The 12,931-nt window shown below is 39.8% G+C and overlaps 2 protein-coding genes across 3 annotated transcripts in view; both read left to right on the top strand.

Annotated features, from left to right (window-relative positions):
* galcb (galactosylceramidase b) overlaps positions 1 to 8,489 on the top strand; it is a 12,858-nt gene extending 4,369 nt beyond the window's left edge. The window contains exons 3-17 of one of the 2 annotated variants that reach the window (XM_015051306.1): positions 551 to 614; positions 698 to 811; positions 927 to 1,066; positions 2,352 to 2,390; positions 3,845 to 3,975; positions 4,208 to 4,363; positions 5,128 to 5,252; positions 5,637 to 5,764; positions 5,873 to 5,962; positions 6,051 to 6,140; positions 6,224 to 6,368; positions 7,223 to 7,403; positions 7,484 to 7,647; positions 7,743 to 7,819; positions 7,940 to 8,489. In XM_015051306.1, coding sequence (XP_014906792.1) covers positions 551 to 614; positions 698 to 811; positions 927 to 1,066; positions 2,352 to 2,390; positions 3,845 to 3,975; positions 4,208 to 4,363; positions 5,128 to 5,252; positions 5,637 to 5,764; positions 5,873 to 5,962; positions 6,051 to 6,140; positions 6,224 to 6,368; positions 7,223 to 7,403; positions 7,484 to 7,647; positions 7,743 to 7,819; positions 7,940 to 8,083 — 1,788 coding nt within the window. In that variant the 3' untranslated portion in view covers positions 8,084 to 8,489. Of the gene's footprint in view, positions 1 to 550; positions 615 to 697; positions 812 to 926; positions 1,067 to 2,351; positions 2,391 to 2,522; positions 2,651 to 3,844; positions 3,976 to 4,207; positions 4,364 to 5,127; positions 5,253 to 5,636; positions 5,765 to 5,872; positions 5,963 to 6,050; positions 6,141 to 6,223; positions 6,369 to 7,222; positions 7,404 to 7,483; positions 7,648 to 7,742; positions 7,820 to 7,939 lie in introns of both variants that reach the window. The other variant, XM_015051307.1, reaches the window with a different exon arrangement.
* A 985-nt stretch (positions 8,490 to 9,474) lies between these two features.
* Positions 9,475 to 12,931, top strand: part of ak7b (adenylate kinase 7b) — a 10,843-nt gene continuing 7,386 nt past the window's right edge. The window contains exons 1-12 of the mRNA XM_015051305.1: positions 9,475 to 9,588; positions 10,086 to 10,241; positions 10,333 to 10,441; positions 10,855 to 10,949; positions 11,062 to 11,172; positions 11,259 to 11,342; positions 11,552 to 11,640; positions 11,728 to 11,818; positions 11,893 to 11,970; positions 12,098 to 12,247; positions 12,334 to 12,462; positions 12,537 to 12,633. Coding sequence (XP_014906791.1) covers positions 9,508 to 9,588; positions 10,086 to 10,241; positions 10,333 to 10,441; positions 10,855 to 10,949; positions 11,062 to 11,172; positions 11,259 to 11,342; positions 11,552 to 11,640; positions 11,728 to 11,818; positions 11,893 to 11,970; positions 12,098 to 12,247; positions 12,334 to 12,462; positions 12,537 to 12,633 — 1,270 coding nt within the window. The 5' untranslated portion in view covers positions 9,475 to 9,507. The remainder of the gene's footprint in view (positions 9,589 to 10,085; positions 10,242 to 10,332; positions 10,442 to 10,854; positions 10,950 to 11,061; positions 11,173 to 11,258; positions 11,343 to 11,551; positions 11,641 to 11,727; positions 11,819 to 11,892; positions 11,971 to 12,097; positions 12,248 to 12,333; positions 12,463 to 12,536; positions 12,634 to 12,931) is intronic.

The following is a 12,931-nucleotide window of genomic DNA, read 5'->3' as shown; positions in this document are numbered from 1 at the left end:
TGCCACAAGACTATATTTAAAAAAAAATTTAAAAAAAAAAAAAAAAAAAAATATATATATATATATATATATATATATATATATATATATATATATATATATATATATATATATATACTTAAATTCAATTATGTATACATTCCAGTTGTTATCAAACAGTGCAGTATGCTCAAATAGTTATTCATAATAGTTGAAAAAGTGTCAGTCAAAGGAAGCCCAGCAGACTGCATCCAGTCACCAATTTGCAGCATTCTGGTCAGGTTTGTTATTAAGAGTTGAAAGAAAATTTTGCTTTTATGGCATTTTACAGACAAAAGTGCAGAAAGAAAAACAGTTCCTATTAAACCACTCTGGACAAAGTAAACATTTTTTAGGTTGATATGACATCTTTAGCCCTCCACTTGGTTAGTTTCCTTATTCCTGAGAGATGTCACATTTTCACCTGAAAGTTCTTTGACAGTCAGCTTTTTGGAGGCCCTAATGGGCTTCTTTTGAGTAAAATAAATGGTCACTTTACTATGTCATTATACTGTCTGCTTTGTTCCTGCAGCCAAACTTTGGAGCCTCTTTACACATTCTGAAGGTGGAGATCGGAGGAGATGCTCAGACTACAGGTACCTTGTTTAACTGCTTAATTTTTGCAGTTGGAGTGACCGCATGCGATTACGTTTTGTTTTTTCAATGACGGCTTCATCAGATGGAACGGAGCCTTCACACATGCACTACGAGAACGATGAGAACTTCTTCAGAGGCTACGAGTGGTGGCTGATGAAGGAGGCCAAGAAAAGGAACCCGAACATAACGCTCATAGGTGGGGAAGTGTTTCAGATGTACCAACCTGGGAGCTGAAATAGGCAAATTTATGACCCAAAAGTGACTTCATGAAGTGTAAAACGGTATGTTACACATGGATAAACTCTGTGCAGCGTTACCCTGGGCGTTCCCCGGCTGGGTGGGCCGTGGGAAGAACTGGCCTTATGACTTCCCAGATGTCACTGCAGCGTATGTGGTGAACTGGGTCATAGGAGCCAAGAAATACCACGACTTGGACATTCAGTATATTGGAGTGAGTATCCCTTCTTATTACAGCACAGGTAGATATACAATCCTGGCTGAAGGTTTCCTGACTCGGGTTTAATCCGTTTCTGTGTTGGACTGAAAAGCAAATCAATCAAGTTTCTGTGAAGAGTCAATACTCACAGAATTGGTCTTTTTGGAAGATCAGAGATTGTTGGGAGATTATCAAGATAATACTGATCTATCAACATAAAACTGATATTGAAGTTGGAGTGTTATTTGCTGAACCTTCCTGCAAAGTGATGAAGACTATTGCTGAGATGGAGAGACGATACCTTTAAACACATCTGGCCCAAACCCTACTTTTAAGTGATTATTAGAACAAAAGCAGGATTTCAGATGGATTTATATGGAGTTAGATTTGTTTCACAATTATTCAATAAAAAAAAAAAAAAAAAAGTGTCAAACAAAAAAAAATCTTAAAATCTTTTTAATCATAAAATTTTTTTACGAAACAAAAATTTCTTTTTTGAAACAGGGTGGACACTTTAGTAGCTGCTAAAGGTGTAATTTTGTGAAGACTACTTACCATTCACTTTCTGTGTCCCGTCAGGACAGAGTTCTGAGGTCTCAGGGAGTCATCCGCTTTATTCACCGCTAACCAATCGGAACACGTCTTACATTGCTCGTCCTTAAGCCCCGCCTATAATGTTCACGTAAGATTTGCCAAAGCAAATAGTTGTATAAGCAAGAAAAGGAGTTCAACCAAAGAAAAGTTTCAAACAAAAATTTGTGACTTCAGTTATAAAAAAATCTTATTTTTTTCGTTTCATAAAAAAAATATTTTTATGATTAAAATATTTTAAAGATTTTTTTTTTGTTTGACATTTTTTTTGATTGAATAATTGTGAAACAAATCTAACTCCATAGATTTACACATAATGAAATAATGATTATTATTTGTTTTTGTCATGAATTAAATTTTCAAACTAATAAAGCTGTTTCCATTGAATTAATCTGCATCTGACCAAAAATCTGAAAGCAATATGAACTGACAGCACAAAACTTAAAGTTACATGATTCTGCCCAAACAGTCACACATTTTTAGAAGTTTTACAAAATGTTGCTTGTAAATGTTTTGATGGTTAAAATGATCCAGTTGAAATATATTTAATTTAAAAAAAAAAAAAACATATTCTTAGGATCTCAGTTGAAACTAGGTTTGAAGGGGGAAAAAAAGGAGGAATTTGACAGAAACCGAAACATTTTTTTTGAAATTTTGTTTAGCAAAACGTCATGTTGCTGTAAAATGTTCTCTTTTTTTTCCCATTTAGATTTGGAATGAGCGGTCGTTCAACTCAAAGTACATCAAGGTGAGCATTTCTCCATGCACGTGATAAATGTGCATGAGCTCGATCCATAGTCACCCATATGGGAAGAACAGCCACTCGCATTGAGCTGAGACCTTGGTGAAGTTCCTCTGAGAACGTTTTCTTCTCGCCAAGGTTCTGCGGAACATGCTGGACAGCGTCGGTCTGACCGACGTCGGCATCGTCGCCGCAGACGGAGACTGGAGCGTCGCTAAATCTCTGATCGCTGACCCACACCTTAATGACTCAGTTCAGGTGATTGGGTAAGTAGCGCAGAACTCCTCCTGTAAACTCAGCGGTTCGGAGTTCGTTCAGACGGATTGGCTAAATTATGCCATTTGGAGGGGAAAGCTCAATTTCGTTTGGGAGGTTTGTCTCTGAGATTCCACCTGCTCAGCTGACTGTCGGTGGCTGTTTTTCCGCTCGACTGTGTGAAACTAACACAGACTGAACGTCGTAAAGCTAACAATCACATGAACATGTTTCTGCTCTTAAACTCCATTCTTTCTTTGCTGCCATCATGGAAATCTCTGAATACATACAACTGTCTTTTGCTGTCACGTTTTGATAATCATCAGTAGTTCGCCTGGCTTTTCAACAAACAGACTGGAAAGAACCAAATTAAAATGCAACTCAAATTGGCAGCAGGAATTTTACAGAGTGATGATAATCTGTACAAAGAAGTTCAAGATAATTTGTTTGAATCTGTAACATAAAAACTAAAAGCTTGATAAACCAAAAGAATTGGGTCATTTCAGAGTTTGGAAAGCCTCACCTAACCACGCTGCATATACAGATAGGAGTGTATCGATCTATTAGTAAAACACAAGTTTTACTTGTGTTACTAGAGTTGCTGAATAGCTTCACCTTCATCTGATCAAGGCACGGCTTTCCAGTCAAAGTCTCTGTAGAGTTGATGAAACTCCATGGCTTTTGGTGGCATGTTGGTGACACCGTTATTTGCTCTTTGTGAGGCCTGGTTTTATTTAGCTCCTCGTCCAGCTTTGTTTGCCACAGTTTCAGTTGTTTTAGACATTTTAGTCACTGCTTTGACTGTAGATGGTGGCAAGTTTAGGTCAACAGCAGTTTTCTTGCTGCAATTTCCAGATGTGTCACTCAAGACGAATCCAAATTTCTTCTACGTTGATGGAGAAAAGGAAATCATGGCTTACAGATAAAGTTCTGAGATGCTATGATCCACTCAGAAAACCAACGTATACTTATTTTGTTGTGATTGTAAGGGATTCATTAGATGTGGTGATGGTATTTTTTGTTAAAGCAAGTATTTCTTATCATGGTCATTTTTCCCTCAAAGGATACATTTATTTTTGGGATTTTTTTGCTTCCAGTCTTTGCTTTTCCCCATAAAGTGAGATGAGTTTTCCATGCCGGCAGCAAATCTTTAAAACTGAGCGAGGTGTGAATGTCTCTCTACTCTCCGTCTGTAACTCCACCAGCTGCTGCGGTACACTCTGGACAAGACTGGCTTGGAGTCGGTCCGGATCGTAGCCAGCGATAACCTGTGGGAGCCCATTACCTTGTCGCTGACTCTCGACCCAGAGCTCAGCAGCGCCGTAGATGTGATAGGGTAGGCCGTAGTCCTCTTTGTTCCTGCTTTTCCACTCCAGGGACTGCTCTAACAATAACCTCACTTCTGCGTGCCAACATGCATGACAGCTCTGTGGAATGTCTCAAGGAAATTCCCATCATATTCCTTTAGTTTACTCAACATGTTTAGGCTGGAAATCATCTTAACCTCTTTTTTTTTTTTTTAGCTTCGTTCTATTTTACTGTTAATAATCTTGTTTGTTCCGAATCAGGGCTCACTATCCGGGAACTACCACAGTGCCAGAGGCCTTGACCACAAAGAAAAAGCTGTGGTCATCGGAGGACTACAGCACCTTCAACGATGACGTGGGAGGAGGCTGCTGGGCGCGGATTCTCAACCAGAACTATGTCAACGGACAAATGACTGCGTAAGCCACACGGAAAACCCCAGCGATGTTCCAGAGATGAGAGCAAAGCCTGATTCATGTGACAAATAGCTCAGAGTGTTTTGACTACATTGGCAGCTCCTGAGACATTGTAACACCTGCTGGTTGGTAGACTCAGTAACACATTTCAATCTAAAGTTTGTATGAAATGAAAATGTGCCTCAGTTTATCCAGTAAAACCAGTCCCATCTCATGGTTTCAGTCAGAGGGAATGAAGCCAGGTTTCTATTGCAGCAACTCTGAACTTTGTCAGTACTATGCAGATGATCTACTTGTATCTGAAGCCTGAATGCAGCAATTCCCTCCACTCTCTACTGGATTGCATTACTGCTGTCAAGCAGCGTTTGGACCAGTATTGTTTGTTTTTTCCATCGCAGAATACTGAATGCATTTTATTTAATGGCAACTTTGTTGCAGATGTCATCGCTTTGACTTTGAATTTAAAGAACAGCGTTAGGAACTTTGCACTTAAAAATTGGCCCAGTCGATCCTAAATGTTCACACCAGTCTTCTAGTCATATCTTAATTTTACCAACATATGTTTTCCTGCTGGGATATTAATGGTTGGAATGACTCAACCAGAGTCCTGACAAAGATCGGGGTGATGGCAAGGAGGTCTGATTGCACTGACTCGGAGTTTTGCATCAGAATAGTTTGAGGTTGTTGCTGTGCTGCTCCTCCCTCTCTCTTTGAACAAGTGACAGGGTTTAACAGATGAAAATAAAAGTATACTCTGTGTCCTGCAGAACCATCTCCTGGAACCTGGTGGCCAGTTACTACCAGGAGCTGCCGTTCGGCAGAGACGGGCTGATGACGGCTCAGGAACCTTGGAGTGGAAACTACGTGGTGGAATCTCCGATCTGGATCACAGGTGTGTCACGGTCGGATACTGAGACCCACATGAGGAGTTTGGGTTTTTCATTCCTAAAAGACAATCTCCCTAACCTTCAATTTTATGAATGATTTCCAAAATATTCCTACTAATCTCAGCCCTGTTCTTGACCTTGCTATAAAATCCATCCAACATTCTTGGCATCTGGACCTAAAGGAGCTTCCATGTTTTGTCCAGTCATATCTTATTCTTCCTTCAGTTCTCAGATCTGGCCTAGTACTGAGTCTAACATTATGCTGCGGTTCGATGGGTTTTTCCTAACTTCCAGCATTCGTTTCCTGAAGATGTTCAGTTTTATGTGTTCCAGCATTTGGAACGAGGTTCCAGAAATCAGTCCAACTTTTCAGTGTTGGTTCCTTGCAGCCCACAGCACACAGTTCACTCAGCCTGGATGGACATACCTGCAGACTGTCGGACACTTCGCTCAGGGGGGAAGTTATGTGGCCCTGACAGACGGGAATGGAAATCTGACTGTTGTCATAGAAACCATGGTGAGTTAGTTCTTGGCCTTTACAGTGATCAGCACCTACACGATGAATGTGTAATCCTCTGGATGGAAAGCAAAGTCAGATAAAATGAATCGTGTTTTTCTTCCTCAGACTCATGATCACTCCATCTGCATCAGACCTCCTCTCCCTCCCTTCAATGTCACGTCCCAGAATGCAACATTTCAGCTGAAAGGCTCCTTTGTAAGTTCTAATGAGCTCCTTCTATGTCTGATGAAACTCACTGAGAGACGCTGGTGCCTTTACTCTCTGCTGCCTTTCTTTCTCCAAGGCCTCCATCAAAGAGCTGCAGGTGTGGAGGTCGCACTTTGACTTAAAGGCGAAGAAGCACTCGCTGTTCGAGAAGCTGCCTCCTGTGAAGGTTAACAAACACAAGCTTTTAAAGCTGTGAAGAAATAGATGTTGGGGCCGGCCTGTATCCTGAAATGTTTCTGCCCCCTGCAGCTTGTAGGTGGATCATTTACTCTGAATCTGGCTGAAGATGAAGTTTACACTCTGACCACCATCAGGACCGGACAGAAAGGGAGCTTCCCTGAGCCGCCACCTTCAGCCCGCTTCCCTAAAGCCTACAAGGACAACTTTGATACTCGTAAGTCCAGAATCACTTGAAAACAAAGTTAGTATTGTTTCCCCAAATGTTAGAGTTGCATATCAGAATTTCATTAAATTTGAAATAGAAGCAACAGAATACATATGTATTTTATTGCTAAACCATATGTCCATATTTTTTTATTCACTCCTCTTTAATGTTTTACATGTTTGTCCGATTCAGTTAATTTTTGCATTTTTATTTTTGTCCATGAAACTGCAACTGAACCATTAGATTTTTTACTTTACTTTTTTTTGTATCAATTTTTGTTTCAAAGAAAGCTGTATGTGTCTTTGTTTTTTGGGGGATGTTATTAAATCACTTACATAGTTCCTTTTTTTAGTTTAGCCAAGTCATAAAAATGTATCCTTCAAAAAACTTATCCAGTTTATTTCCTTGTTTTTACTAAGGAAAGAGTACTATATTATAATATATTTTTATCCAGTTCTTCAATATTTTTGAGAACGCTTATATGGATGTATTTCAAATAGAAGTAGCTTTTTAAGTAAAAATTAACGATTTGCACTCTTTTCCAACTTTTTAAAAATAAAATTTTGTTTACATCATGCCAGTTCACACCAAATGTTGTCTTTGCATTGAAACATTTTTTTTGTAATGATGCATTCCAATTGATACTAGTTAGTTTTCAAAGTAAATAAAATATTTTAGACATGCAAAAATCAGAAAAAAGTATTACTTGAAGTGTCTTTAACAGCTTACACTGAGACAAAAGAAGTAAGCTAAAAGTATATTATCATTATACTTTAAAATGAAATATTCACTGTTGTCCCTACAGATTCCTATTTAAGAGATTTAAAGATCATTTCTATAGTTGTTACTTTGCGTCTGTGCAGGAAACCCTCCATTTTCTGAGGCCCCTAACTTCGCCGACCAAACCGGTGTGTTTGAGTACTACATTAACCTGACTGACCCCGGACCACATGCCTTCACCCTACGGCAGGTCGTGACGGAAAGACCGATCACCTGGGCAACGGACGCCGATCAAACCGTCACTGTCATCGGAGACTACCAGTGGTAAGACAGCGCTGTGATCGCCACTGCTCAGTTCAGAGACCTGCATCTAGAAACTGAATCCACTAATGTTTGTATGACAGGCAGAACATGATGGTCACCTGCGATGTATTTATGGAGAACGTACAAAGCGGTGGCGTGTTCGTGGCAGCCCGGGTGGATAAAGGGGGCCAGTCAGTACGCAGCGCTAAAGGAGTCTTCTTCTGGGTGTTTGCCGATGGATCGTACAAGGTTACCAATGATCTGGGTCAGTTTTGTCATTCGTCAGTGCAGAACAGAGTCTAAAGCACAGGCTGCGATTTTAATGTGCTTTTTTTTTTTAATACTATCTTTGATTAACAGCTGGGCAATCGGTGCTGGCAGAGGGACAGTCAGGAACAAGACCTTTTGATTGGCACAACTTGTCCCTTTCTGTAAAGGTGAGAAAATAATTTAACTTGTGATGAGATCTTTATGTAACAGCTTTTTTTTAGGAGGGAAACAGATGCCAGATGGTTGAATGTCTGTCTTATTTTATTAAATTTTTTTCCATGCTGCAGGGTCAGAGTGCCTCCGGAATGCTGGACGGACGGCAGCTGTGGAATGTCACCGGAGTTTCTTCACCGAAGAACGGCTGGGCAGCAATCGGAACCCACTCGTTTGAACTGGCTCAGTTTGATAACTTTAATGTGTTGGCAGAGTAAAGATGGAATAGGGAAATTATTCTTTCTTGATTTAAAACTTTGGAAACTTGATTGACGTTTGTACAAAAGAAGAGAACAGGAGGGACGTAATGATAGGAAGTACACTGGAGCTCTGAGCTTTACTGCTTAATTAATTTTGCACTGCTTTTGTTTTTGATTTTTATGTTGGTTTTTTTCACGTTCAAGGGAACACAAAGACTACACTGAGGTGTTTAAGGAATTTTTTTGCCTGAACTGCCTCACCATGAATTATGTTTCAAAATGAATGTGATTAATCCATTTCATTCTGGAGGATTAACTGATTAAAGTCACTGTTGGTGTTTAAAGACGTTTGCCTGAATTTGTTTATTAAATATTTTTACCTGTAATATTGAGATTATGCAATTAAAAAAATAATTTAACATTTTATTTGACTTTTATTTCCATTTAAGCTATACAACTTAAGCTACAACATGTTCTTTCCTCTTCAGCTTCATTTTATCTATTGAAATCCATCCAGTTCTGCTTTGACACCCCTGGGAAAGATGTGTTATTGAAGGCAGTTGTTGTTTCTATATATTTCTGCTAATAATGATGTACTGTAAAAAAAAATGTTAGTCTATTTTTGCCCAATAAAGTCTAAGGTGGCATTTATTGTACAAAGGACTTGGGAAATGTAGACCTTCTTGATACAATTGTATTTTTTTAAAATATAAATAAAAAAAATCACAAATAGATTTTCCATCACACTTAACATGTGGGGCCCTGAAATATAATTTTCTTAAACTTATTGTTTTGAAGAGACGATTGATTCTTGTTTTATAACAAATTGAGGAAGTCTAACTTTTGCTTAAGCGGTAGTAGTAATTATTTTGAGCCATTGTTCTTAGGGAAAAACTAGCAAAGTTTTTCGTAATGTGACGTCTACGAACGATCCAACTCTTTTGAACGGCTCTTCAACATGAACGATAAGACTCGTGTCTCACACTGTAGTAGCTACTTTATTCTATTAGTTAAACTACAAAAAGGGGCTGAACATATGAGCACAGTTTTTGCCACTTTTGGCAGCACGGTTACCTGGCTGCTACACTGATGCAGGTTTCATGTAGCATACAACACTTGTGGAAAAACATGGGTATGTTATGATTTTTTTTTAGTTTCTAAAATTTTAGTTGTTTTTTTTTACCTTAAACTTTTTTTTTCTGAACTTCACCCGCAACAATAATTACGATGCAACCAGCATAAAATGGTCTGTCCTCCTTAGAAAGATGTACATCTCAAAAATGGATCATTTGAATGACTTTTTGAACGTTTCTTTAAAGTAATCGGATCCATGAGCTTTGGTTCCTTTCAAAGAGTCGTAAGTCCCATCACCTAGTTAGCGCGTTCGCTAGCGTACGTTTCGTTGCCATGGTAATAGTCAAACTTCGACTTTATAAAGTAACATGCCGCATAAGCACAAAGCGACTCCTAAACGGGTCTTTATCAACAACATCGACTCGTATTCCTCCAGGAACGTCGCCAAGGTACTGAAACACTGACAGATTTTGTTTGCTTCTCTTTATTTTATGTTCACGGAAGATTAAATGCCGCTTGGTTTCGTTGTAGCAGAAGTGATACGTGAGCTTGTCCGCCATATTGTGAGTGTCGACTGCGCCTTGGAAACCTGTTTTGTCTCCGAATAAGGCACTAAGGTTTACGTTCTGCCAATTTTGATAAATTGGCTTTATATGTAATAGTTAATTTCAGATCTGGTCAGGAGATAGTTTAAAATCTGCAAAAAACAGAAATACTTCAAAGAGTCAGGGAAGTGTTTCTCAAATAGTGACAGCCTTTGTTTAAAATAATGTCACTCAAGTATAAAAAAGTGACTCAAGAGCAAAAAACAAAAGTATTTGGTGAAAAGAAGACCTTTTGACTTTAATGTCCTTATTGTCTTTTTCTATAAAAGCATATATTTTAAAATAGTTAAAAAATTAGTAAGGAGGATTTGTTCTTCTGTCTATTATTGCCTGTTGTATAGTTCCTATGTAAGGCCGTTCTAAACGCCATGGATGAAGAGGAGGAAGAGGAAGAGGAGGAAGGGGAGGAGGGTCACCTGAATCAAGCCTTTCAGGTGGTTGGAACTGTCTCTAATCTGTCTGATGAGCTCCCGCCTCACATCTTGGAGGAATATTGTGTAAGTAATCTGATCCGAAGCTGTCCCGTCAGATGGCTTCACGAGGTAGAACCTCACTGACTGACTCTGATTTTATTGGGTCTTTCTTAAGCATCCTGGAAAGGAAGAACTGCTGTCAAAGCTGATGGAGTGTCAAGTTATCATCTACAACATTAGCCAGGATGCCGATCAGGTGGAGGAAGCTTCCTGGGCTGTTAAAGGTAACCTTTCATTTACAGTGGTGCTGTGTCATGAATGTAATTTTAACGCAGTAATTATTACACCATTTTGATGATAAAGGGTAAATATCTGAGATCTTGCTGTGGGACGGAGCAACTTCTTCCAATAATTTAATTGCAGCGTTTAATTTTTCCTTTTTGTGACCACGTTACTACTTTCCCAACATTTCTTAAGCAGAATTGTCTCAAAATTGAAATGTTTTTTCTTCTCCCTTTCTCTCTATTTCCCATCTCTCCTGCACACTTGATGTCCAACATCTCTAGCATCCATTCAAATTCAAATCTAAAAAAAGATAAAATAAAATAAAGATCATTCTTCTACGAAGTTTAATTCACGATAACTGATGCAATAGTCAATAAATCCAGCAGGATTCATTCTTGTGTTTCATTCACAGCCCTCCATGATCACAGAGAGGATTTTACCAGTCCAAAGATCTTTATCCTCATCTCCACTGTGATGACGTGGGCCAACAGTATACCACTGGATCCAGTAAGTCACTTTTAATTATGCTCTACCTCCATTCCTGCTTAAATATTTAATCTAATCTGGATGTAATTATCCTGGAGAATCTTGTCACTGTGTTATTCTTTTTCCATCCCAGGAAGACCCGGAGCTTCCCTTCACTGATGAGATTTTCTACTGCAGAAAAGCTCATCCCAGCTTCAAAAAGCACATCGACCTGGAGAAAGTAGTGGTGAAAGTCGGCAAATCTGTGCGTTCCCATTTCATCTGTAAGGTTCCTGTTCTCTTTCCAGAGGATGAGTGAGACTGACAATGTTGGGCGGGTTCTGTTTACAGAACAGAGAGATCTTCTCCACCTATGTGGTGGCATCCGGCCTGCAGTACGGAATGGGGGAAGGGATCTTCCACTTCTTCTTCAAGGTCCCATCACAAAGGAAAACACAACTCTCCACTGTTTTAACTCAGACATACTTTCAGTCTACTGAGTGAACAATGCCCCCTCCTGGTCACTGTTAAAAACTTCTCAGCTGGAATTTAAACACAATCCAGATAAATCTAATTAAAGACAAAACCGGAGTTGCAAATGTTGATTTATTTGACTAAATCTGTGACATTCTGTATGCTTTTAGGAGTCGTGGCTGGGAGAGGCATCTGCAATATCCATATATGGAGATGGAAAGAACATCATTCCCACCATCCACGTCACCGATCTGGCCAGGTTAATCTTCTAACCGGAGGTGGACAGACAGGCAGGTCTCCTGATAGCTGTCATTTTGATGACCCGTTAGTTTCCTTTGTGTTGCAGCGTGGTCCAGAATGTGATCCAACACCAGCCCAGACCCTACTACCTGCTGGCTGTGGACTTGTCAAACAACAGCATGGAGGAGTTGGTGAAGGTGAGAAACGATCCAGGACTGATCCAAGTGAACAGCTTAAGAAACCAATTTGTGTTTGCTGATGATCCGTCCAGATTATTGCCACTGTAGTGGGACCTGGTAACACCGTGAACAGGCCCTTTGAGGACATCTACCTCAACCCAGAGTTAACTGTAAGTTATTTTAACACCAGAAGAAGAAGCTTGGATTAAACGTAGACACAGAGCCCCCTCCCAGGAGGAGTCCTGCTCCTCTCTGGATGTTAGAAATCATTCCTGACGGCTCTTTTCTACCTGACAGGTGACGGAGATCGAGTCCCTCCAGGTCAACCTTCGGATGGAGGCGGTAAACGTTGAAAACCTGTTCTCCATACACTGGCACTGTGAGAGTGGTCTGGTGGACAATGTGGACCTGGTGGTGGAGGAGTATCGACTGTCTCGAGGGCTTCTGGTGGGGCTCGATGTGAAGATTCAACCTCACGTAGTGTTTCTGTCACGGAGCTGTGCTTGAGCGGCTTGGTTGTGTGTTTTTCGCAGCCTCTCCGGGTGTGCATCCTGGGTCCTCCCGCAGTGGGGAAGACTACCTTGTCTTCACAGATCTGTAAACACTACAAACTCCATCACATTTCTTTAAGGGACACCATCTATAAGGCCATGGCAGAACTGGTGAGCCGGCGTACGGCACCCTTATTTTCAATTAAAGCTGATCATGTTTGAACTCTGTTGGTATTCTTGATCAGGAAGGCATTGTGAAGAACCCAGATCCGGATGCTGAGGAAGTCGCAGCAGAGGCTCAAGAGCTGCTAAACACCTTGAATGAGTCCATGGATAGTGAAGGTTCAAGCTTTCTGCAAAAAAATGTTTTACCACACTTGCTTTTTTCAGTCAGGTGTGGTAAAACTGACTTATGGCTCGTCTGTGTTCCAAAAAGTCATGTTCATAAAGTGCTTATTTTCTGATTAGTGCTGGAAAATAATGAATTGTTTAGATGTTTGTTTGTTTTTTTCCCAGAACTGGAATCATTTTTGGAAAGATTTGTTCTGACATAAGTTGCACTCAAGAACTTTGAAGAGAAAAAAAAAAAAAAAAAAAAAAAAGCATTAAAAACAAGGGCAAAATTTCTCTCTGTCTCCCA

The sequence above is a fragment of the Poecilia latipinna genome, unplaced genomic scaffold, assembly GCF_001443285.1.
Source record: "Poecilia latipinna isolate Pla-1442-1.1 unplaced genomic scaffold, P_latipinna-1.0 Scaffold1040, whole genome shotgun sequence".
Taxonomy (NCBI): domain Eukaryota; kingdom Metazoa; phylum Chordata; class Actinopteri; order Cyprinodontiformes; family Poeciliidae; genus Poecilia; species Poecilia latipinna.
Note: the sequence above shows the minus strand (reverse complement) of the source record. Positions and strands in the feature narration are given on the sequence as shown.